General features: G+C 39.9%; 1 protein-coding gene across 4 annotated transcripts in view; it reads right to left on the bottom strand.

The window, feature by feature from the left end:
• Window positions 1-26463, bottom strand: part of CDH7 (cadherin 7) — a 118539-nt gene that overhangs the window by 60186 nt on the left and 31890 nt on the right. For all 4 annotated transcript variants that reach the window (XM_079982928.1, XM_079982929.1, XM_079982931.1 and 1 more), the window contains exon 3: window positions 6702-6996. In XM_079982928.1, coding sequence (XP_079839054.1) covers window positions 6702-6996 — 295 coding nt within the window. The remainder of the gene's footprint in view (window positions 1-6701; window positions 6997-26463) is intronic.

The following is a 26463-nucleotide window of genomic DNA, read 5'->3' on the forward strand; positions in this document are numbered from 1 at the left end:
CTTCACTGACATTGTGTTAAAGGACTGTGGAAAACAGCCAGCTATCAACTCAGCAATAATATTTATGCTTACATTTTAGTAAAATCATATTGCAGTAAAAGTGATTTACTTGTCTCCCCTCTGCCCCTGACTCATGTTTCAAACCACTCTCCTTTACGTTGCTACAGGGACAAATGATTTCAAGAGCAGTGCACAGCAACTGGAGACTGTTCTGATGTGGTATTTTTATATTCTCAGTCTGCAATCTGGAAGACTTACTTGCTAACACAGTTACATGAACACAAGAGATTGTACCCAGTGTTGGTCATTCAGAGTAGACATTGAATTTAATAGACATGACTAAGTTAGGTCCATTCACTTCAATGGTTCTACTCTGTGTACGACTAATGATGGACACCAATGAAGGGAATAAATATACCCAAAGATACAGCCAAGCTATTTATGTATGGCCATTTCCAGGGGAAATAAGTCTGGATACAATCTGGATTCTCAAAAACACCAAGAGACTGTTGACTTGAGATAAACAAATGGCATCTGTGAACAAGTTTAAGTAGATAAATAAGGACCTTTCTGCTGGGAAGGCGTTTCCGTGCACTCCTCTGGTTTACCAGAAGCAGCTTAGTCATGCTGGCCACATGACCCAGAAGCTGTACACTGGCTCCCTAGGCTGGTAAAGCAAGATGAGCGCCACAACCCCAGAGTCATTCGCGACTGGACCTAACTGTCAGGCATCCCTTTACCTTTACCTAGGTCTAAAACTGCATTAAATGAAGTAGAACCTTAGCTATGAAAGCTCATGCCACAATAAACTAGTCTTTCTCTGTGTGGACGGTGTCCTTATATAGTTAGCAGAGCAATCCAAAAGACACTTGAGCTGAGTTGGGTGGGATTTGGATCGAGATGAGGTGTCCCTTTACCCAGCTCTCCTAGCCAAGATGACCTCCCACTGCAAAGAGTATAATGCAAATGTCACTCTGCCTGCCAAACATGTGAGTGAGAGTGACAGTAGTGGGATGCCAGCCATGGGGAGTCAGCAGAAGTCCCTGATATAGGAAGTGCAAAGGGCTGAGCTAATCTGGGGCTTGTTGGATCTTGAGCCAGTCTCACTGTTGCCACATGATGGCATTAAGCCTGATCCGATTGTGATTATGAAGCCAGCTCCAGGCTAGTACAGCAGTCTTACTGCCTCCCCATATTCCACCCCATATTCCACCATGGCCACAATGTGCTGCAAGACTGCAGATGTGGCAGTGGCCCCACCACTCGGCAAAGCCACATGGGTAGAGTAGGGGCTTTAGATTGTATTAATCATTTGATAGCACCAGGCATAGTTGTATCTATGTGCAGCCATGAGATTCCTGCTACTGTTCTGTTCTTCGTGGAGACTGACTGGTGTCCTGATTCTTCCATGACTTGGTGTCAGATCTCACAAATTCCAAATATAACAAACAGTGTCACCGTTATGGAGGGGATTTTTATTATTATTATTTAGTCCACACTGAAAGGCAAACTTACATAATTTGTACATTTTGAAACAACACAAAAACAGCCACCTTCCCAAATTTACACGTCTCTGTATTTTTAGTGGTATCCTCTAGACAAGCAATGTGTACAAAAATGCATATATTAGTGAACATGAGATACAGAAAGGCATTATATTAGGGGAAATTGCTTTGCAAAAATGAATAATGAACAAAACTGTAAAGAAAAATGTGTGCATTAGAATAAATTCACACTAAAATGCTGATTTTCATATAAAAATGTGGAGAACTGAACTTAGGACTGAAAAGATGAGAGATTCACCCAGCTCTAGGCACAGTTCCCAGGACCAGAAGGTTCCAGTTTAAAGAATCCTGAAGAAAAGAGTCAAATTTGTTTACCTTTGCCTGACCAAAAAAGCTCCAGAGAGAAAAGAATTGTACTCATTCCTTTATGGTACAGGTGTGGGGAGCTAACAATGTTTTTAAATCCTTTACCTTTGCTGAGGGCCATAAATATCATGAATTAACAGGATGAACACAGTGAGCTTGAAGATTCTAAAGACAAATTGGTGCTTGGAATTATAGACCAAGTGCTTTCTGAAAGTATGCAACTGTAAGAGGATGTAACTCTTTACAAAGCCATATTTATTGATTAAATGCCATTTCTAGACAACCCATTGATCAAAATTCTCTATGCAATTCACAAAAACCAATTACAAAAGTCAAGCTAGAGGAGCATAGTGCAGAAAGTGTTTGAAGACAGGACATTTTACTATCGTTATAGGCCTAGAGAACCTGTTGTATTCAGGTGGTGCAACAACTCACCACAGTGGTCTACAGGCATTTTTTCTTAAAGTTTATGTTGTGTAAGGACACTGACCCTCCTTGGAAAATAAACTTAGGTACCAGTCAAAATGCTATTAATTTCAAAATACACCTAGGAGCCTATCTTACACTTATTTCAGAGAAGGCCTATGCAAAATTCCAGAGCACTCACAAATGTGCAAAAGGCAGCAATTGTTTTACACAGCCCAGGGAATATTATACATGGTTTTGGATGCTCTACTACACTAACAAGCTACACGGATGAGCCGTTTCTGTCTGCCATACAATCCTCAGTCATGAAATAGCTGCCTGAATGGGGCTACTAAAAGTTGTGGGAGAAATAGGACTGTTTGACAAAAACTGCCTAAGAAAATGAGACATTGTGGACACTGCTTTAAGATTTGTGGGCAAACAATACTATGTACAAACAGCCACAGAATATCTATTCACCTATATCACAATGTAGAAATGGAGCTAGGAAGGATAAAAGAAAGGAGCACACTTAAGCAAATGACTGAGCTCACCTCACGGTATGAACCAATGGTCCCTGTTATCAAGAAAAATGGGGAAAAGCACACCTGTCTAGATCTTTAAAAACTTAATGAAGCTATAGTCAGAGAAAAATATGTACTCCCAATGCTAGATGACCTTTTTCCCAAAGTGACAGGAGCCAAAGTAGTTTCCAAATTGGATGCCTCAAGCAGTTTCTGGCAAACACCTTTGACAAAACTGACTGGTGAACTGACTAAATTTATCACGTCCTTTGGGATATTGTTTTCAGTGTCTGCCATTTGGAATCACAAGTGCTCCCAGGATTTTTCAGAGAAAGATGACAAGCCTCCTTAGAAACACAAAAGGAGCTGTGGTATTAGTGGACAAGATCCTAATACACATCCTAATATATCAATGGAAAAGCATGACAAAATTCTGGTCATCTTATAGAACAGTCTCCTTGAATCTGGACCAAACCAATTGTTGCAAAGTTGAAATGCAGTTCTTGGGTCAAGTAATCACACAATATGGGACAAGGACAGGCCTAGAGAAGGACATTGTCCAAAGAGTTGTAAGCACTGACTAACATTACAGAACCAAGATGCTTTCTGACACTGTTGAACATTTTCATTGTCCTGCTTAAGGCAATGGCTTAAAAAAAATAAAAAATCATCAAGCTTACCTGGACATGTTAACAAGTTACATATAGCTGTTTCTAAACATTCCTGGTTTTATTTGTAATTGCTCTAGGTTCACCACATAGGGACACTTTGACTGAGTGCTTTATAAATTCTTCTAACTAAAATAAATAAATATTCAAAAGACGTCTTCAAAGAGGCACAGCCACTAAACCTTTTACTGAAATCCACAATGACCAGGCTTGGGAGATAGTTCAGGAGGCTACCTTTACAAATATAAAGGGCACACAACTTCTGATAGCCAATCTTATACTTTCTGTGATGCCAACAAGTTCATATTATTATTATTATTGCAAGGAGTTTTGAATAAGGTGTGATGCTACCGCATCTGCCTAGTTCAGAATGCAAGCTCACTGCATTCTGTTCCAGACTGCTTACCTAACCTCTTACTGAAGCAGAAAAATGCTATGCACAAATTTGAAGGGGTTGAAAAGAGAGAATGTTTCGCTAGTGTTTGGGCACTATAAAGCTTTTATAGATGCCTATGTGATCTACTTTCTTTCAGACTCTTCACAGACTATAAACTCTTGGTGACCTTGATTTAAGAAAAATGTTTGGTTCAAGTACATTACTAGGCCAGCATCTTCTACTAACAATGATGAGATTCAATTCAGTAGACAAGTACGTTAGAAGACAAAAACAGGCATCCATAGCAGATGCATTATTATGAAGCCCACAGTGCAAACAGGGACTTGCAAGTGAAAGGAAGAAATCAGGCACATGCTATGTGTGCTTCTCAATCAGCATTCTAAAACAGGCTTGTCAGATGTAGACATCTACTCATGGATAAAGCCTACACTATATTAGATCAGGAGGACCTGAATACCTTAGCAATACCTCAGAGACTACTAGGAAGTACTCTTCAAAAAGGGGAAAGATTTATACAATCTGAAGAGAAACGATCTGAAGAGTATGCTAGGAAGTACTCTTCTGTCTGTATGCAACGGAGAGAATTGAAAGGCCTAAGAGCAAAACAAACAAACAAGTAAGCAAAAACAAAACAAAAAACCTATATTGTTGCACCATGATATACAAGAAAAAGTTCCTAGACCTTCTCAAACAAGGATATCAGGGTCTAACCAAATGTTGTAAAGGGGCCAAGAATACAGTATGGTAGACTGGAATTTGATATGACATAAATAACAAAACTCTATCCTGTGACTGCTAAAGAACTTGATCAACACAAAGCAATGAACTTTTATGCATTTGGGGCTCACAACTGACCTGTGTGCACTGGGAAGGTGATATTATCTGGTTATTGTGGGCTACTATTCTAGGGGTATCAATATTTGCCTACTCATTTGCCTACTATAGGCTTGTTGCACAGCTGAGCAATACCTTTGTTGACTTGGGCCTGCCACATGAACTCATGACTGACAATGCAACTTAATTTACAGCAAAAGAATTCCCATCATTCCAGACATTTTTAACCATATTACCAAAAGTCACCACTATCTTGAAGCAAAAAGGGAGGCAGTTAGAACAGTATAGACTGCAAAGAAAATATTGACACAGAACAGCCCACATATTGTTATTTTTAAGCTACAGTTGAACACACTGATAGCTACTGTATAGAGCAGGGGTGGTCACCCTGGTCCCTACTGCCCAATAGTGGGCATTTCAGGATTCCAGGTGGGCAGTAGGGGGTTCTACGCTACATGTTACTGCAGCACTGGTGGGTGGTAAGGAAATTTTAACATCAAGAAAAATGCATTAGTGGGTGGTAGGTATAAAAAAGGTTGACTGCCTCTGGTGTAGAGACTAGCTTAATTTGTAGAAGGTAGAATACTTTCCCAAACTCTAGAGATGAATGCCTTTCTAAAGTGACCTGATCCGGGGGGGGGGTATCTTAAGGTTATTAAGGTAAAAGAAATTATGTTTCTATAACCAGCACAGTTCAGTGAGAAAACTAACACATTTAGAACTGTGTGTGAGAGAGTGTATATCAAACTCAATGGAGAAAAGACAAGATAGACTCCAGTTACTGTACAAGGGGAAAAATGAAACACCCAGATAATAGTCTGTTGAGACTGAACATGGAATACTTATCAGAAACTGATGGTATCGTCTTCCTATTCCTGAGAAGGAACAATGGCCAAATACACAAGCAGTACCTAAAAACCCAAGCTCATCTTGACTGACAACAATGTTATTAATAATGACTAACTTTCAATATTTAGCAATCAGTGACAATACCGAATTACTACATTTCAACAGGGCTGTTTTATCTGCTTCTTTAAGGTGAAGCAGAGACGTGTGGACAATCATGGATTGGTACCTAGGGACTTCTCCTGCTGAGGACATTGAAGGACCACTTAGGGTGCAACATCAAATTAACGTTTTTTAAGCACTTCAAATGAATCTTCAAAAAAGTCCCTTAAGAACTTTTCGTACATATGGTTCAGAACTAATATCTCCCTTGCTCAGTATCCAGTTTCTCACGAAGGCCAACCAGTTGCCTATGAGTAGCCCAGATATAAAGGCAACAGCCCCCTTCTGTTATTGTTTTCCACTGACTGGTATACTGTACAAAGGAATGCTACCACTGATCCTGAAGGTGGCATATAGACATCACTACTAGTTTAGTCCTATCCCATCCTCTTTGAATTTGAATTTGCCTAATCTCCTTTGGTGGCCATCACTACATCTTATGGAGGAGAATTCCATAGTTTAAGAGGCTCTGTGTTGTGCAGCACTTCCTTTTGTCTATTCCAAATAGTTCAACATTCAGTGATTGGATGACTCCTCATTCTAGTGATATAAATGGAAGAAAAACATTTATATGTACATTTTCTACACAACATGCTTGATTTCATACACCTCCATCCTGTCCCATCCCTCACATAGCCCCAATCACTGAAACCTGTTCCAGTTCTACAAAACCATATTTTAGTTTCTTCAGTCACCTGATTATTTCGGTTGCCAATTGAATGTATGGTACCTTTTATCTGTTTCAGAAAATAGTTTCACAGATACGCTCCCTCCCTTATTCTTGAAATATTCATCTAGAAACTTTAAGTGTTGCATGTCACAAATTAGCAGATTTCAGGTGGGTTCAAGCTTGGCTTTTACTCAAGAGAAGTAAGTCACAGACAACACAGTAGTGTGATAAAGCAATAAGCAATAGGAAGAAAGAAAATATTGAAAAAGCAAATAATGAAAAGGGAAGAAAAACAAGAATTGATTTTCAACTGCAAGTACTTACCCACAGGAGACATTTCAGGCACGCCAGCAGTGTAAGGGCCATCCAGAAATTTAGGTTCATTGTCATTGATGTCCTGAATCTTAATGACGAATTCTGACTCTGGTTCCACGGGTTTACTTGTCAGTCTATCTAGTGCTTGTGCTCGGAGGGTGTAGTAGGCTTGTTCCTCCCGATCAAGCCTCTTTGTAGCATGAATATCCCCCGTGTTCTCATCAATAATGAAAATGGAACTTGCCCCTTCTCCTGACAAGATGTATTTGATGGAGCCATCTCCTTTATCAACATCAGAGTGAAGCTGGTGAAAAATTGATGAGAGATGAGATTAACTTACAGGAAAGTCGGTGGTATGAATATATGTAAAAAATAATAATAATAATTCACATGTCATGCAGCAGTATATGAAATTTTATCATTCTTGGAAAGTTAAGCCAAATGTTGATTATGCACAGCATGTAACAAATGATGGGAAGCTCTCAGCTGGCTCCCATGAGCCACAGTCCCATCTCATTCCATAAACAATCTTATTTTCAAATGCATTTCATGGCAGCTCAAAGCAAGAACATCCCATTCCTGTAGCTTTCTCTGAGTACAGCTGCTGAATTTAGGAGGCTGACAATCTTGTAGATTTACCCCAGAGTAATCCACTACTTAGAAGTTCATGGAATCATAGAATTGTAAAGTTGGGGGGACCCCAAGGGTCATCTAGTCCAACCCCCCGCAATGCAGGAATTTTTTGTCCAATGTGGGACATGAACCCACAACCCTGAGAATAAATACCTCTTTATCTACCAACTGAACTAGTAGGTTTATCTTTGTGATATTGACTTACATGGCTTGCACCTTAAGATTTTTGACTTACATGGCTTGCACCTTAAGATTTTTGAATATTTGGATCCAAATAATCATAAAGAAAAGTAATACCATGGATTTGTATGAATAGAAAAACTTTTCAATATACTTGTTGATAGCAAATGTGCTGTATTTTGTTAATTGCTTGCTAAAATAATGGAATAATAATAATCATTAATAATATGTTCTCACATACTACCTGCATGCCTAGTAAGCCAGTCTCACTGAACTTGACAGGACTTTCTCCAAAGCATGTGTGTATATAACTGAGTCCTAACTGATCTGTCTGGTCTTAAAGAAGTTCTTTTGCTTGTTTCAGTTTTAACACAATCAAAACAAATCAAATTTGGTGAAACATAAACATAATAGAGATCATGTTCAACTAGGAAGCTTTCTTCCACAATTCGATAATTCTAGATTGGTACAAATATGAAATAAACTGCACTCCTGCATTCTTTATGGCTATACCCGTGTGCTTGTTAATCTATTATCTACATTCACATAAACAGGATGGTTACTATAGCGTACAGTCGTATGTTATACTGTATTGTATTATACATATTTCTATTTGGGTTTTTTAGAGAAAAGAACTCAAAGCAACTTACAAAAAGTATTTGAAAACAAGTCGAATAACAAGCCTAAAACAACCTAAAATAAACCACTATTTTATAGAAAAAAGCAGATTAAATTCTAAAATATAAGTAGGCTATTAAGATCCCAAAGCCTTGGAGAACATGTATGTTTTTGCTTGGCACCTAAAAGCAGATAGTGATGGTGCCAGGCATGCCTCCTTGGAGAAAGTATTCCAAAGATGAGGAGCTACCACAGAGAAGGCCTCAAATACATGTTAAACACCATGCAAGATAAAATTGAACTCTACGGCACCCCACATTGAAGGATCCATGAAGCCGGGTAACACTCCTCAAGCACCACCCACTGAAGATGGTCAACTAGGAATGAAAGGAGCCACTGCTTTCTCACTCCCAAAGTGGGAAGCCACTCCAGAACAATACCATAGTATCGAAAGCCAGTCACACACTCCCCTGTTCCTTTCTCCAGACAAAGGTCATCATACAGGGGGACCAAGCCAGTTCCTGTGGCAAAACCAGTTGTAATCCCTGAATGAAGTGAGTCTAGAAAATCAGTTTTCATCCAAGAGAGCCTGGAACTAGCTCACAACTCTATCTTCAAGAACCTTGCCCAAGAAGAAAACTTTAGCAACTGGTTAATAAGTATTTAGATGTTCCAGATCCAGATCTTAAGGAGTTTCTAGACAGGAAGCATTAATCACCTTCTAGCCCAGAGAGCTGTCCCTTCCTTGATAGTTTTTATCATCCATGAGAGTAAAGAGAGCAACCAAACAGAATCAATGTCCTTGTCCATGTCCTAAAGCCTTACTAACTGAAACTCATCCAATACCACAGACATAGACAGTGCTGTGGGTGCCTTTTGAAATTCATCTGCTGTACTAATGAAGTTCTGGTGGAGGATAGCAATTTTGTCCTCAAAATGTTTTGCAAGTAAGCAAGCACTGCCACCAGTTGGATCAGAAAGACCAGCAGTCCCTTTGAGCCAAATCCCACAAGTCAGACACTCCGATATAATACCCTCTGAGCCAGAATCCTCTGAGGAATGAACCTCCTTTACACTATGGCATCCACACTCATGAATACAGACTAAGAGATAACAGAAGACAAGGCTCTCGGTCAAAGGACTACCCTTTTGAGATTCTCCATCAAGTTCTATGCTTGGAGCTGTCCAAGGTACTGCAATTCCAGCCTTACCCCTTCTCAAATACCAACCTGAAACACTCAGACATACCTCACAGGGTGCCCAACTGTGGTCAGGACAGGGCACATTCAAGGACATTCATAGGAAAGCAAATGTGCTGTTTCAGCATATCCCTTTCCACATATCTAAGATCTCTGGAAACAGTGCTACCCTCTCTGTTTATGCTCTGATTAGTGCTCACAAGCAAGCCATATACATCAGCCCACTGACTTGTTTCAGACCCTGTATGTTAAGGATGAAGCTCTGAAGGGGGTTTCTCCATGTGTCCCACTGAATATTCTCAACCCCAGTAGATTCACGGCACACTCCTTTCCTTGCACCATACTATCATTGCTCCCTTCAAGTCTATTGCATTCTCTCTTTCCGGTTAGAAATATCACAAGTGTTACAATCACACACACATAAAACTACTGTCTAACAACATAACAGGGCTGGTGTTAACTGAAGATGGACCCTAGACACTGTATTTTAAAAGGTCCATGCTAACTAAGGAGATTCCTGTTTACAGATGCGTTAGCTGATATATAGCCACCATATAAATTAAATTACTGCATTTGCTTTCCATGCACTTGCAATAGTGACATTTTAATGTATTTTTAATCTTTGTTGGAAGCCGCCCGTGGCTGGGTAAACCTAGCCAGATGGGTGGGGTACAAATGAATTATTATTTTTATCATCATCATCATCATCATCATCATCATCATCATCATCATTATCAGTGAATAACTGCTTGGTCTCTCCCCCACCTCTCCAATAAAGGTTGCTTTTTAAAAAAGAACCAGATTCTATGCACAGAAAACCTTGAGCCCACGGCGGGCTGGGGGAAGCTTTAATTACCATAGGTTGGCTTGTTACATTTGTGATGTTCCCAGTGCTGCAAAGAACACTCTGAAGAGTTTTTGTGAACATTGTTATGAGTATTTTAGTGCCAACATGAGGGAAATGAAAGAACACAGCGAGGGAACAATGCATAACCGAAATATTTTGAAAAGAGTCAGAAATACATTTCCTCAGCAATTTCCTTAGTCACAATTTAGCTCTTGGTAGAATGGTATAAATGGACTATTAGAAGAAGAAAATGAAGCACAAATTTCTACCACAGAGATGCTGCCAGCTCTGGACAGACAGTCTATGGCTGAAGAAAGTCGAACCATGGAATATTAGAAGTTGTCAGTATTAAAAATGGACAATGGAGAAGAGGGAAGGAGTTGACCTGCTTGAGCAACTAAGTGCACTTAGGACTGGATCCAGACTTCTCCTTCCACAGAGAAGTTCATTTCATGCACAGATGACCTTTCATCCAGTTAATGGATTCCCCCTCTCCTCCTGTAACCCCACACTTTTCTAGAGGACCCTCCCAACCCTCTAGAAGAATGTGAGAGATATTGCTGGGTGTTGCAGGGTGGAAGGAGGAATCAGAAAGAGGAGCCTTCCCCACTCTGCCCGTGGAAGCAAAGTCTGGATCAAACCCACAGTATCCTGTATTCATGATATGCTATGAACCCATAGAATCCATAGTATGAGGAATGAGGAATGAGCATGATGTGGGTTTTGTTTTTTTTAAAGTCCCCCATACCATTTTTCATCCTTGCCCACAGAAACAAAACATTGAGATTCAGAGCTGGCAGACAGCCCAAATTCTGAAATTCTTTTAACAGTATCTAATGCAATGGGAAGTAGGGGAAGAGGTTCTCATTCCTTTCAAAGCCCAAGAACCACTACAAGACTTCTCTTCCTGGCTGCTTTGAGCACTGAACAAGAGTACTCTGGAGAGAGGTGCATGTACACTGCAACATTTTGGTTTGAATCCAAATAAAATTGACAGATGGTTTATTCTACGTATCTGAAGAAGTGTGCATGCACACAAAAGCTCACACCAATGACAAACTTAGTTGGTCTCTAAGGTGCTACTGGAAGGAATTATTTTATTTTGGTTTATTCTTACTTCTTATTCTTTCCTCCATTTATAAACCCCTTACTATCTGAAGGATATTGAAGTGGTTTACAATAGATAAACATGTAAGCACACACACATATATACACAAAAAGGACAATAAAGCCATATCAATGACTTCCATAATAAAATAAGTAAACAATAACCATATACATAAGCACAATATAAAAATAGATAAAATCGGAGAGCACCATAAGGCAGTATAACACATGCAGGTCCTGATACCCACAGACCTTGCTATATGCTCCACAGATTCACTCATCTGAACAGCCAACTTTCTTACTTCCTTGTTTCTTTATGCTTTGCTGGTTGGTGGCAGCCATTTTCGGGCAGAAACCACGGAGAAAATGGGGGGGGGTGAGATCAGACAAATCATGGAGCAGAAAAGATCAGACAAATCCATTTTTCCTTTGTCTCTCCTTTGCTTATTGGCTGTAGTCATTTCAGGAAGAAACCATGAAGAGAGTGGGGGAAGAGAGTGGACAAATTCCACTTTAGAATTACTTCCATAGGAAATAATGGAAATTATGGACTTGTTTTGCAAATGCTCGCCTAACGAACAATTTCCAGGGAATTTATTGTGTTCAGTAAGTGAGACCTGATTGTATAACACAAAGACAACATACAATCAATCAATCAATCAATCAATCAGCCAATCTCATTCACCATCCATTTCATGTAACCATGGCAACCATTCATTACGTCAAATACTGCTTCTATCAACCTCTCATATATAAACTACTCAAATTCAACAATACAGTGGTGCCTCGCAAGACGAAAAGAATCCGTTCCGTGAGTCTCTTCATCTAGCGGGTTTTTTGTCTTGCGAAGCAAGCCCATTGATGGCTTAGCGGATTAGCGCTATTAGCGGCTTTTAGCAGCTTATCAGCTTAGTGGATAAGCAGATAAGCGGCTTAGTGGCTTAGAAAAAGGGGGGGGGGAGGAAAAAAAACCGGCAGGAACTCGCAAGACATTTTCGTCTTGCGAAGCAAGCCCATAGGAAATTCGTTTTGCGAAGCACCTCCAAAACGGAAAACCCTTTCGTCTAGCGGGTTTTCCGTCTTGCGAGGCATTCGTCTTGCGGGGCACCACTGTATTACAACCCACATACAAAGGGACACTGCAATATATTCTCCAAATCTCTGAAGCACTAATGCACCCTCCACCCCCGAACTATGTAATGCTTCTCTTCCATTTCTCACCTGAGAGGGGCCCAGATCTATCCCAGGGTAGGCGATCAGTGCTTCCATGTACTCACTCCCAACCTCATAATCATAAAATGCATGGTACTTAAATCAATGGTTTTCGATGTGTCTACTCTGATTGGTTTCTAAATAATCAAGAGTGCTCTACAAGTGTGCAGAAATAACTTAGCATGTAAATTAAAAGAAAAAGAATGGAAAAACACAAAAATGGCCCTGAGAGTGATTATAAACACCAAAAGCTTCGAGATCAGTTGAAACAATCCAAATCTTCAAACAACATGAAAAATGAGCAATAAGAGCAACTGAAAAACAGCGACAGGATAATTCCCAGGCAAACTATTTAAAACTGCAGGGCAGGCCACACATCCCTCTATCAAATCCTAAGGTCTGGGCATGCCAAAATGTCATCACTTAACACCCAAATGCTACATGCATTGATCCCAGGCATGCTTCCAGGGTGAGGGCATTCCACAAAAGGTGTGATTCTTCAGACCCTACCCCATACACTGTGAAGAACAGTGAGAACTATTACATCCCCCTTTCCATTCTGCTACACAGATTTGGGGCTAGATGAGCAGATCCTGTTCAACTAACCCCAAAATTCAAAGTCTGGAACTACTGCTCTTTAGGAGGAGGATTCCCAATTTTTACTTTTCTCCTGCCCTGAATGTTTTTTTTTAGCAACATTAAAATTGCTACCCTGTCCTATGCTGTTGACTTGTTGTGGCCAATAATACAATTCTAATATTTACAAAATAAAACCCTTTGAACAAAATGGTACCTAGTAGACACTTACAGATCTCCAGTCATCCTTGGCTTAAAGTCAGTGAACGCCATGGCCAAAACACTTAAAGTAGTCTCCATGTTCCAGATGTCTCATTCAGATAATGTAATACATAATGTACCAAACCATCTGGCCTGTTTCTGTGTTCATGGGGTAAATCACGGGGCTTTAATTCACTTTCAAAGGCTTTTGGTTAACTCGCCTTTTGCATGATCATTTGTGATATTCACTATACAGAGAACCTTATCCCAAGAGATGTTAACAGTGACCTCTGTATGACCCAAGTTAGTCAGCAAGGTTGTTTGGTGGAAATACCCTGGAATTTCTTTTCTATTTAGACAGGAATTGACATCTCGGGCAAAGAATCTCTGAGATAACATCCTCAGAATGCTTGATGGGGCAAACAAGCTCATACACTGATTCTGCATCAGTTCCCAGTTTTCAGCATAGGCAGCGCATGTCAGATCTGTGTTACTGGTCCATCAAGTTGGCACCAATATGTTGCAAACTGTCAGGGTAACTAAGGGCTTTGTCTTGCCAGGGAGCAGCAATGTGAGTTCTTGGGAAGCAAACTGTTTCTCCAGAAAAGCTGTTTTTTAAAAAACAACAACTTTTGGACGGCTGCTATTGCTATTTTGTTTGCTTTTTTTGCAAACTATTCCAAAAATTAGAAGACATTTGAATAGTATATGTCATTGCATCTCTGTGTTAAATTGCTTTATACAGTGATATGAGAATGTTGCTAAGGACATAGAAAGGCAGTTCATAGGGACAGGACACTATACTGTCTTATACTGGATACTGAGAGCTGCCTTATACTGAGTAAGAGCACAGATCCATCTAGCTCAGCATTGGCAATGGAATTCCAAGGTTCCAGGGCATTCTAAGAGCCTGGATCTATATGGATATAACTGTGAAATACTGGATTCAGTTAATCATCTAATATTCCTGCCAATATTTTACCATCACAAAGCAATTCTATGCACATTTACTTAACAGGCACATAAGTCTCTGTGCTCAATGGGGTTTGCGCCTAGGAAAATGTGCTAGGACTCTATGTTTTGACTTTAGCAGATGGGATCCTCCTAAATCGAGGGTCCTGGTTGTGCTTGGGACCCTTAAGCCACCCCTATGTTGTGTGTTGTTGCTAGGCGTGGCCCAAGCCTTGTCTGTTGGGCCCTGGGATCGCGCTTGGCTGTTTTTTGTTTTTGTTTTTTGAATATTTATTTTGGTTTTATATAATAAAACAGATATTACAATCGAACACAACAACAACAAAAAACAATAGGAAAAAAACAGCATAAAAAACACAGTACAAAAACATATAGCAAAAAAAAGAACAAAGAACAACGATTAAAGAAAAATTAGTTTTTTGATTCTCATCTTTATACCCCTCTTTCCTGACTTCCTCACATCTCCCTTTGCTGCATTCCCCTTTACTCAGTCAAATTCAGCAGCTCCTTACCCTGTTTCAAATCTTAATCAATATTATATCTTCCAACCTGTTATGTCTTCTATTTTCCCTTTCTTTTTAAATACATTCTTACACATTCTTTATAACTTAAACCCTTATATCCTTTGTTTAGTTTCGACATAATTTTACTCTGGTCTTACCCTTTCTTTTCTTGAAACATTTTTACATATTTCTTTACTATGTCACTGATGCCATATTTTCTTTATATCCAACATCACTTTAACCTTCAAACATTTTACAATTTTTTTGGAGATATTCTTTGAACTTCTTCCAATCCTCTTCCACCGACTCTTCTCCCAGGTCTCGGATTCTGCCAGTCATTTCTGCCAATTCCATATAGTCTATCACTTGCATCTGCCATTCTTCCAGAGTGGGCAAATCTTGTGTCTTCCAATACTTTGCGATGAGTATTCTTGCTGCGGTTGTTACATACATAAAGAGTGTTCTATCTTTCTTTTGCACCAATTGGCCGACAATGCCCAGAAGGAAGGCCTCTGGTTTCTTAGGAAAGGTATATTTAAATACCTTTTTTAGTTCATTATAGATCATTTCCCAGAAAGCCTTAACCTTTGGGCATGTCCACCAAAGGTGAAAGAATGTTCCCTCAGTTTCATTACATTTCCAACACTTGTTATCAGGCAGGTGATAAATTTTTGCAAGCTTGACTGGGGTCATGTACCACCTATAGATCATTTTCATAATATTTTCTCTTAAGGCATTACATGCCGTAAACTTCATATCGGTGGTCCACAACTTTTCCCAGTCAGCAAACATAATATTATGACCAATGTCCTGTGCCCATTGATCGCGCTTGGCTGTTTGGGCCAACTGGGGAGAGTGGCGTGATCCCAGGGACCTATAAATGCGGCAGCGCGATGGGGGTGGGGCACTTGCTTCGCGCTGCCGAACACCCGCCCTCCCCCCCTAATTTGGTGCTGCTGCTTTGGCCTTGCTTTGGATTGGGTCACCTGCTTTAGAGCAGGGGCTGGGTAGGAATTTTTCCATTTGGCAGATTGGCTTTAGACACTTGGTTTTGGCCCACCCCCTTAGCAATCATCACAACTTTGTAAGGTTTGGCGGTTAGGCATTGGTTTATAGAAATGTGGGGGAGTGGAGGTGTGGCTATCACCTGCCTCTCCAGGAACAGGGTATTCTGGTAAAGGAATCTGGGGGTCCTGGATCTCGTCTGAAGTCCACTTGAGGGGCTAGGGCCATGCCAGGACCACAGGAACCCCAGGGTGAGCTTCAATTGATCTTCACCGATGTTGCTCCCTCGTTTGGTGTTTTACCCTTGCAGACTGCCAGCCAGAGAGGCAGGAGGCAGTTATAGTCTCTGACCAATGCCTAGGCAAATACCACTCAATTTGTTTTTGTAATCAGTAAAGTTGTGGCCTAAATTTTGCTCAAAAACTTAAACTAAAATTATGTGTCCGTTTGAAGTTATTTACTGGGAAAGGGCTTGGGGGCCTCGGTGCGCAACCTCTTTCCCTTTTTTGTGTACTAAAATATATTTTGCTTCATACCATGACTTGGCAAAGAAATAAACAATGTCTTTTAAAGATCACAATATTTCTTTGGTTTGTAAAAACTCCCAGGAAGTGCCAGGCACTCTCCACTACTGTTTCAAAAAGTTTAAAACAGAAACATTTTGAATGATCCTTAGAGGGCCACAAAAATCCATATTAGCAGCCAGTTGTTGTTGTTGTTAACTAAAACTAAAAATTGTATTTCTAAACAAGCCACAAAAATTTAGGGAGGGAGATCTCAAGAAACGACAAAAACCATATGGCCCAGTGGTTCTCAACCTTGGGTCCCCAGATGTTTTTGGCCTACAACTCCTATGATCGCTAGCTTACAGGACCAGTGGTCAGGGATGATGGGAGTTGTAGGCCAAAAACATTTGGGGACCCAAGGTTGAGAAAGGCTGGTTTAGCCACTCCTGCCTTAATCCCTGAAAAATGCTTCAACCACTAACCACATCATTTTCCAGGATATTCTATTCCTTTCCCTCCTTCCATCCCTGATTATCTGACTCTGCCCCCCCTGCAAATATACAGCCATTCAGCATCCCAAGGTCACTGAACTAGTTCAGTTCTTTCCCCAAGCCTGTTGCTTCCTGCCTCTTGTATGAAGATGCAGTCATTCCGGCTGCATAAGGATCCATCCTTGGACAATGATTTCACTATTAGTATAGATGCTAAAAGGAATAAGAAGATGGCAACACTGTTAGAGGCTGGAGAGGGAGGAATGTGAATCATTTAATAATGACAGAAAATATTTTGTAAAAAATGAAGGAAAGATAAACATGAGAAGGAAAATGGGTTTGCGGTAGACTCTTGATTTTTGGATTGGGTATAAATAGCATGCAGATGTTCCCAAAAATGCTGTTGTTGAGCAAAACCCATCCTATATTAGCACAGGAATGCATCCCAGACACATTATATTACAATGTAAGGTGGGGGTAGTATTAGTGGTAATCGAACACATTGTCATCAATGGAAAGTGTTTACCATTTGCGTGACAGTATCCAACCATTCACCCATATTATAAAGGGAGTGTATTCCACGCATAATTGCTTCTAAACACTGGCTTGAGCTTCAGGATATTCACAGCTAAAATTGCATGATAAAATTTACATCAAAAATGTTGTCTAGAAGGAGGATAATTAAAAATGGGATTTTCTATCAAGTGGCCATATGTTTACAAAACAGACAAACAAATGTGTCTTTCTGGAAGCTGAAGTCCAGCCTCTCATCTCTCAGAGCTTAGTAGACTGAAAGGAAATATGGCTTTTAACAGCCTTTGTATTTTTTTTCCAATTACTTATAGTTTCCTCGTAGCCTCCTGAGTAATTTGAAGCAGCCTAGGGACTGTTCTACATTGAGCTGGTATGTTCTGCATCCCTTAGGGTCTGGTTCACAGGGATGAAAACAGAAAAGAGTGGCTGTAATTGCTAAAATGTTTCACTGGAAATAAAGCCGTTGTCCCTTGAGGCAAAATTTAGGATGGACATGAAGACCACTCACTTCATTTCATTCCATTTCTCAAGACTGTGCGATCATTTTGGTGGAAGAGCTTGGTGAAGCATAACTATGCTATGTTGGAAAGGGTAGATGAAAAGGATTTCAGTTTGAAACACAGTTAATAGGCTCTTTCTATTTCTTTTAAGGAAGACACTCCCAACAACTTTATAATTTGTGTAGGGCCTCTGTTATTGGGGGAGCAGAGGCAGTAGAAGTTCTCAAATCATATTAAAGGTATGGATTCCAAGCCCAAGGTTAAACTGTGTTAAGTATGCATTCCACTCTATGATCCAGCTTTCTGAAATGTTAACTTCTGTGCAGTTTCAGATTGTTTTAACTAATTTTGGACTGAATGTCCCTCTACATTTGTGGGGCTATTCCTTCTCAGTGAAAGGGGGGGGGGTGACATCAGAAACTTCTGTGCTACAAGCAATTTCATCAGGTAGTTCTGCATAACTGCTGCTTCACTCCCTTGCATCTATGCCATTGTCCTGAAGGATGTTTGTTCCCCCAGGTTTTTAAACACCTTCATTAAACCACTGAGTGGGCTCACTTACTGGTTTGGGCTGAAGTGTCATCAATATGCAGATTACACATGACACTTTTTCTCATGTGAGGTGGTGATGGTGCTAGAATAGCGCATGAATGCAGTACTGTACTGGATGTAGATCAATAAACCGAACCTCTATCCAGATAAGACAGTGGTCCTTATTTTGGTTGGCTCATCTGTCCAGTTTACCGGTGTTTGCTGGGCAGGGTTACAGTCCTCCCCAAAGGAGCAAAGTCACAGTCTGTGGATGTTCATTGATACACGTCTTTGTTACTGGAGATGAGGAATATAAAAAAACATTGTTTTATACTCTACCCCATATCAGCCACATGCAACACCATTTCCATTTCACTGCAGTTCAGGTTCTTTCTGTAAAAACTTTATTTGGTTTGCTATTTGCTGTGGTCCACCTAGTGATTATTTTTCAGCACTAGGTGAGAGTTGTTTTTATTTTCCCTGGCTTTTTTATCTTTAATTCTTTTAGTGCCACTTACAGCCTTTATATTGACTTTCTTTGTTGCTGGTCTTATTCTATTGCCATGCTTATGGTTTATTTTATATCTTACAGCTTTAATTTCTGCTTTGTTATTGGATGACACACAAACACTATGAATAAAACAAATAGAATAAAATGACATGGCAATGACAACCACATAGAGATACTTTAATTGCTCTCATCATTGCTGTAAATATGCATTATTTATTTATCTGAGCTATTTATAGACTGCTTAATCACTGGAATGTCTAAGAAGCATACATACAAATTTCAAAAAGCATGCAATGGATAAAATAAATTAAAATTAATTCTCAAACCCAACAAAGGCTTATATTTATTAAAATCAATTACAAAAACAGAGAACTTCATTAAAATGTCTCCTGGAATAGAAAAGTACACCAGGAACAGTCAGAAGATTAGCTGGGCTAGAGCTGGGTGAACTGTCATTATTCAGCAACTGTTTTCAACACTTTTTTAATACAACAGAAGTTTCTTGTCCTCTAAACTAGGATGCTGAAACTAAGAATCAAAGGACTTTCCATTCGATTACAGAAAATAAACATATTCCTGGGTTGAGCAGGTCTTCAGAAGCATCTAGTTCCTTAATGTTAATGCATGTCCTCCCTGAACTCTTTATTTTGGTGGACCACCTAGTTAAATATATAGGTCCCACACATCTGAAGTCTGCTCTCTATTCCTCAAAATATAATCATATGTCTATTGTATCAAGCATTAGACATCTTAGGGAAATAATGTCTCACAGCTCATATCTAACAGCTGTGTCTGTGCTGGATATGTCATATTTCTAAATGTCTTTGAACACTTGTAAGACAATATGCAAAACTATGTTGTGAAACAATCACAGGCACAGTCCTTATTAAATCCTAGCCAGTCTACAGGGTGAGATAAAAAATCTAAAATACACCCCTGTTACAATTTGCATGTCATGGACATTTTCAAGGCTTCAACATGAAGGATCAAATGCAGATGGTAGCTTTCCGTGGAAACATAAAATAATGTAATGAAGTGGCTATTGGGTTGACTATCTGATGGAAAGATACTGAGGTGTGTGAGAGAGGGGGAGAGGGAGCACCAGCTGGGTCATATAAATTCAATCTCAAGTACTGTCACTGTCACACATATACATAAACATGTATTTCTTTGCTAGGCCTTCTCAGTTTTCCATCTGTGTAGCTACTGCAGTAAACTACTCTATTCCTCCTTCTCAGTTTTAATAGCAGCACTGAAAGCCCTCTGGCAATGCAGAAATATGAAGCCAGTCCATTAAGAGGAGTTCAGCCACAGAAAAAGCACAGGGCAGCAGCTGTTACAGGTGGAGCAGAATCAGAGGAAAGCTAGTGTGCCATGGAGGTGCGAGAAGTTTTCGCAGGCTATAATCACTGCACGCCTCTCAACAAAATGGCCATTTGTCAATATCAAATTTTAAATGCTGCTCAGCAAGTCTGGGTGGTAAAAATCAACAGGGTGATGTACATCATTTGTTCATTATCTGATATTCTATAGATAAAGTTGCAGTCTTTGTTGCTCACATTTAAATGCTCACATTCCCAGGCTCATTAATGTAGATGAGTATCCCCATGACACTTTTAAGCCTGCACTGACTAAACAAAGCAATCTATTCTTTTAGCACCCTAGCAAGGAATACATCAGGAGGATTAAAAAGGCATTAAGAGGTAACTAATCAGTGATGTCATTATCTTAAATATTCAATCTAAGATTTAATTTGGGGAAGAAACAATTTCACATTTCAGCACCGTCAAAAAGGGGTGAAATAAATGGCAAAACCTGCATAGATGTTATTGGAACTAGACTGCAATAGGTAATGAAATGATACATTCTGAGAGGCAATTGTGGGGTCAATTTATGTTGATTTAAACAGAACAAACCTTCGACTTTTGTCATAAAACTATATGCAGTTCTTCAGCCACAAGTTTTTCCCCCAACAGTCAGTCACACACACACACACACACACACACACACACACACACTCTGCTGCAAGTTGAACTAAGGAAATTATTTTCAAATAATAATGAACTAGCTGCTTTATCCCTTTTGTTCAAATTGACCTATGCACTCTTGCATTTATTTCTCAATTCATTGGAACATTAAAATTGCTCTGCAAAGTTCAATTCCATCCAAGTAGCTACTGAAAATATTACTCACCATTTCAGTACTGAAATAAGTTTTAATAAGAACACACATGACAACACAAAACAATTAATGCAGAATAGTTTGAGACTGCCATGTGTATATTGCCATTAATGCTTTTTCTACACAACAATAAAGTTGTTTTGTGGATGGGGAGATCCAGCTTACAGACTGTTTGCCCAGGTATTCAGTGTTAACTGAACACACAAGAGGAGAGGTGTACTTATCCTGATGAGTTCATTCAAGAGTTATAACAGGTTATATAATAAATTTAAATGCCATTGTTGATACCACCATCATGTTCACAGAGAGATGCAGGCCAAATGAATAACAGCAAGGAGCTCGGACCATGAGGATCCAGATGAACTGCGAGCTCAACCATATTAAGTCTGATGATTCTTCAAATTGTCAACACTGAAAGTTCAGATATTTTAGATGCAGGAAACGGCATTCAGTTACTCAGCTAACCAAATGATGTTTTCACCTTTCTCTTTTATTCAAAGTGTCTCAAAGACACTGATAGTTTTTTAGCATGTGATGCTGATTCGTTGGGAATTCTACAGAACTGTTCCTGGATCATGTCTGATTACTGATGACAATGTGATCTTCTTTTCTTCTTCACTATTCTTGGCTACCCCACAACTGCTCTTTTCCTCTTACGCAAATTATATTCACCAATACAAATCTCTTTCCTAACTTATGTGGGAACTGTTTCCAATACTCCTGATCTGCACTTGCACATGAACTTTTATAGCAACCTTCACGTGGTAGTTACAACATATGCACTGTCCTTTAGCAGGTCCATAGCAGTGCTGGAATATAAATTCAGATCTATCAGTGTTACTCACTGGATAAATGACACTGGTGCAATGTTTAAAAATTATGACATGGTGCTGGAACCATGAATCTTATAGTTCCTCTTTGTTGTGATCTGGAATCCCCTCTCAATTCTTTCTCATTCACTTCAGTGGAAAGTGTAACTTTTGCATGTAGAGCTTTTGAACTTGCAGAGCTGCTGTCTCCATCAAAATTAATGAGGACGCATAAGGAGCTGAACACTTCAGACCACCTGTAGAGGTGCTGACAGGGTGCACTGACTGTTCTTTATTGGTGAAGTAGCCCATAATAAAGCTAGGATTTAAATGAGCAAACAAATCATAAAGAGACTCTATGGGAGCAGCAATACAAGACACAGAAACATCTCTAATGACCTTAGCAACCATCAGTGTGGCATTATGTTACAGCTTGTCATAGAATACTCTGCATAATATTACCCAATTTCCCCCCAATTTCAGCATGAGATTCTTTGTTCCTCAAACTGTTTCAAAGTAACTAATATATACTGTATGCCAACATCTGTAGGTATTGAACTATTAGCATTACATAACCTATGAATTTCTTTTGTCAAATTACTGGTGTATAGTTTAGTAGGATTATTCCATTGCAACATAAAGCCATCCAAAATAGCTTGCAGCACTATTTGGTTCATAGTGATTTTCTTACAGGAACCTGTTTCCAAAATGCATTGATATAGAGAAATAGGTTTCCAGGGGCTATTTTTTAAAAGAGAATGAGGGGGAAACAGATCCATTTACTGAAAATTGCTCAGTGGTCAAGCAAGCAAGCAAACAAATAAGCAAACAAACAAACAAACCACATATGACCTTTTAGTAATGTAATGTTGCACATTTGCTAGAAATCTTTCAACTTTATAGGACGGGTGAAAATGGTAAAGTCTGTGAATGTGAAGCATCTGAAGTAATTACTGTGACTAATTGACTCTGAGGAAGCCCATAAAGCACTGGACTACAACGCCATGCATATTCGGCACATTTTAATGATGAATGATTTACGATACAGTAAAGCTGCAATAAATTAGAATCACATTCTAACCTTTAATTCTATAAAAACAGTCAAACCATATATAAATAAAATGTGCAAAGCTGCTGAATCAAAACATGATTAAGGCCACTCATTACTCTATGTCCTCTAGCTGCTACCCCTTTGCTACTTTTAAACTACTCAATATAAACCAAAAATAAATGTTGAAACAAACCAGTTACTCCCAAAAGGAGATCCAAAGAGGCAGCAGAGATGCAGAAGCTATGACCATCCAAATGCTATGGGCCTCCAACTCCCATCAGCCCTAGCTGATTTGAAGCCCAGTAACAACTGCATAGCTGCAGGACTCCCATCCCTGAGATAATATATCTAACTGTGCCACCTTCAACAGAGGAGGGTTGGCCAAGAACAACTTGTGAAGCAGAAAGCAAGAATTGGTGATTTGAAAAGATACTGGGATTAATGAGAGAGAGTAAAACTACTGGATAATAGGTAGATTTAGAAAAAGTGTCAGTGGGAGAAAAACATTCAAACCATATAGACAGCATAAGGAGCTTAGCTTGTTAAGGTTCAGCAACTGGCACCCTCAGGGCAAATTCTAGGCACCCGATGACACTAACTTCACAACTCGTAATAGGGTGGCGAGATTCAAAAGAAGACAGTCCTCCTGCACCTTTAATAGTTGCGTTGAAGTGGGAATTTCAGTAAGCGTAGTATGTGTCAGACAAACTTTCCCCTACACAAGACTGCAGGAACCCTTTCCTCTTCAGTATCTGCTCCTGCAACACCCTACTACTCCTGCAAGTACAGTGTGTGAGGAAAGCGCTGGTGGTAGGATTTGCCAGCAACAGATGCTCTTACTTGTAAGTAAGCAAAGGATCCTTACTAAGTGTAAAGACTCAGCAGCAGGAAAACAGTGCTTCAAGTCCCAGAGCTCTTACAAAGTACAAAGTTGGCTGGGATGGGTCTAATCTAGGAAGCATGTCCAAGGTACATGGGTTTGGAGTCAGTTACAAGAAGTTCAAGACAGCTCAGGAGAAGTTGTTGCAACAAGTATTCCATACCTACCCATCTAGGTGCTGCACCTACCCATGAGAGTCTTTATTTCTGCATAAGCAGCTAGGGTGCAAGCTGTGTCTAGGTGCCTGCTTCTGTTCCCTTCTCCCAAGGGAGTGCCTGGTCCTGGGAGAGAACACCAAGCCCACTGCCCCCAGCTACTCCTGAATCATATTTTGCCAACCCAAGCTGAGATTCTACACCAGTGTTTCCCAAACTTGGGTCTCTAGCTGTTTTTGGAATACAGCTCCCATCATCCCTAGCTAGCAGGACCAATGGTCAGGGATGTTGGGAATTGCAGTCCAAAAACAGCTGAAGACTCAAGTTTGGGAAACCCTGTTCTACACTCTCCCTCCCCTCCACCCCACCGCAGAAGGAAAGGGAGCTGGAAGCCCTCTCTCCACCCTAGAGGCCAGATGAGATGAAGGAAGGGCTTCCCTCTGTTCAAGCCTTCCTTTCCCAACCCTAGTCATCCTCTGGAGGAATCCAGAGTCTGCAATCCAGGGTTCGAGCCTAATGGAAGGACACAAGTCATGGCAGCCCTTTCCTGTCCTTTTTCTGTAATTCCTAAAGTAGGCCTTAAATAAAACAAGTTGATGACCAGGATGTCTTCATTCCTAGGGAGCCAAAACAAAAGGCTGGACAGACTACAGTCTAGAATGCTGTGTCTTATAGCGCTATCCTATACCTTTTCTCTTGGATGTAAGCCCCACTTACAATGTGTTCAGGAAGGCTAACTCCCATATAAGCATGTTTAGGATTTCAGTCTTAACTGCTTCCGTTGCTCTGCAAAAGTTGGACTAAGCTGATGACAACCACATAAACATCAGGATGACAGGAAACCATCCACTTCCCACCACTTTTGGCATTGGAGCTCCAATATCAGTTGGGTCAGGACTTTTGAGGAGCCAGTGATGTCAGAGAGGTAGGCCCAACTTAATGTCAGAGCTGTGTCTCTTGACATCTTAGGGTAACCCAATCTGTCCTTTGGCCCTGAGACATCTTCAACGGGACCATGGACTTCCACCCAAAATGACTTAATAGTCTGCCCAACTTCATGAATTTTATCAACTATGCAGTTGAGCAAGATAACTTATTAATAAGAAGGAAATCATTAATAACTTATTTTTGTCTGAATATAGCTGATAATTAACTACCTTTCCATTATGTGTAATAAAGATGCATAATTCTACTGTGGCAGATCTCATCACATCATCTATTTTAAGTCTTATAGTTACTGTCAAGAAACAGATTTTCCCCCAAATCTCATTGTTCTTTTTTTAGAAGAGGGGATGGTTCTCAAATTCTTCCTTCAATATGACCAGACTCTGAAATTAACTTCTCTAATTATATAATTCTAATGAATTCTGTGAATTAGGGAAATTATTAATATAGTTCCAAAAATTAACTTCCATGAATTATTTTGCTTCCAGCACTTGCATATTTGTTTTATTTATTTTATACCAAACCATTTTGTTCTGATTGGTAGAAAAGAAAAATCTGGACATAAATTGACAGGTAAACATAATTACTACGGGGGACAACACATTGATCAAAATGCATTGGGTATAATGCAGAGAATGTGATGGCTGCCTACATTTGAACAGGAAAGTCTCACTAAACTCAATGAATGTCACTACTGAATAAACATGCTTAGCAACAAGCTGTAGGTTTTATTAAAATTTTGGAGAGTTCTGCCATTAAATTCAGTGGTTTGGGATTGCATCTTTATAACATACTCATGTGTTACTCAAAGTAAGTTCCATTGAATTCAATGAGGCTTATACCAAGGTACCGTGAGTTTAGAATTGCTGCCTCTATCAAATTCACATCAATGAGACTTGCTTGTAATTCAGTTTAATACATGTTTACTCAGAAGTAGATCCCACAAAGTTCAATCAACTTACTTCTAAGTATGTGTGTGTAAAGAACAGGCCTTAACTAAGCACTTAAGGCTGCAATCATATGTACAATGTGCATGAAAGCTCCACTGAATTTATGGCCACTAGGAGCATCAGTAGAGGCTTATGTCATGTGACAGAGCCATGGGGCCAACCTTGCATCGCCACAGCCTACCTACTGGCAGAAGTATCAGCTTGCCTCTGCTGCTGCTGCTGTTACTCCTGAACTTGCCACTGCCCTGCCTCAGCCAGGCAGGCTGCAGTGATGCTAGTGCTGGGATGCTCCATGGCTCCACCACTATGATTTATGGGACTTACATCTAAATAAATCTGCAGAGGATAGGGTTGACTTGTGTCTTTCTTGGCTTTGTGTCACAGACCAGTGGGACTTAGGAAAGACAATATAGCTCAGTGATGGATCAGGTGTTATTCAAACAGGTCCCAGCTTCATTCAGTCCTGGGGTTGGCGAAGACCACCCTACAAAACTGTGCAGAGCTGCTATCATTCAGTGTACACAATAAAGAGTGTTAGATTGACTAGTTAGATGGACTTTTTATATGCCAGATTTATTTGCCTGTTCCCTTGCAATCAGCAACCTCACATACATAATAGACAAAAGTTCAGGATTGGTGAATGTTTGAAGGCTGTCAAAGAACAATTCAGGGCT

The sequence above is a fragment of the Podarcis cretensis genome (assembly GCF_951804945.1).
Source record: "Podarcis cretensis genome assembly, chromosome: 7".
NCBI classification, from domain to species: domain Eukaryota; kingdom Metazoa; phylum Chordata; class Lepidosauria; order Squamata; family Lacertidae; genus Podarcis; species Podarcis cretensis.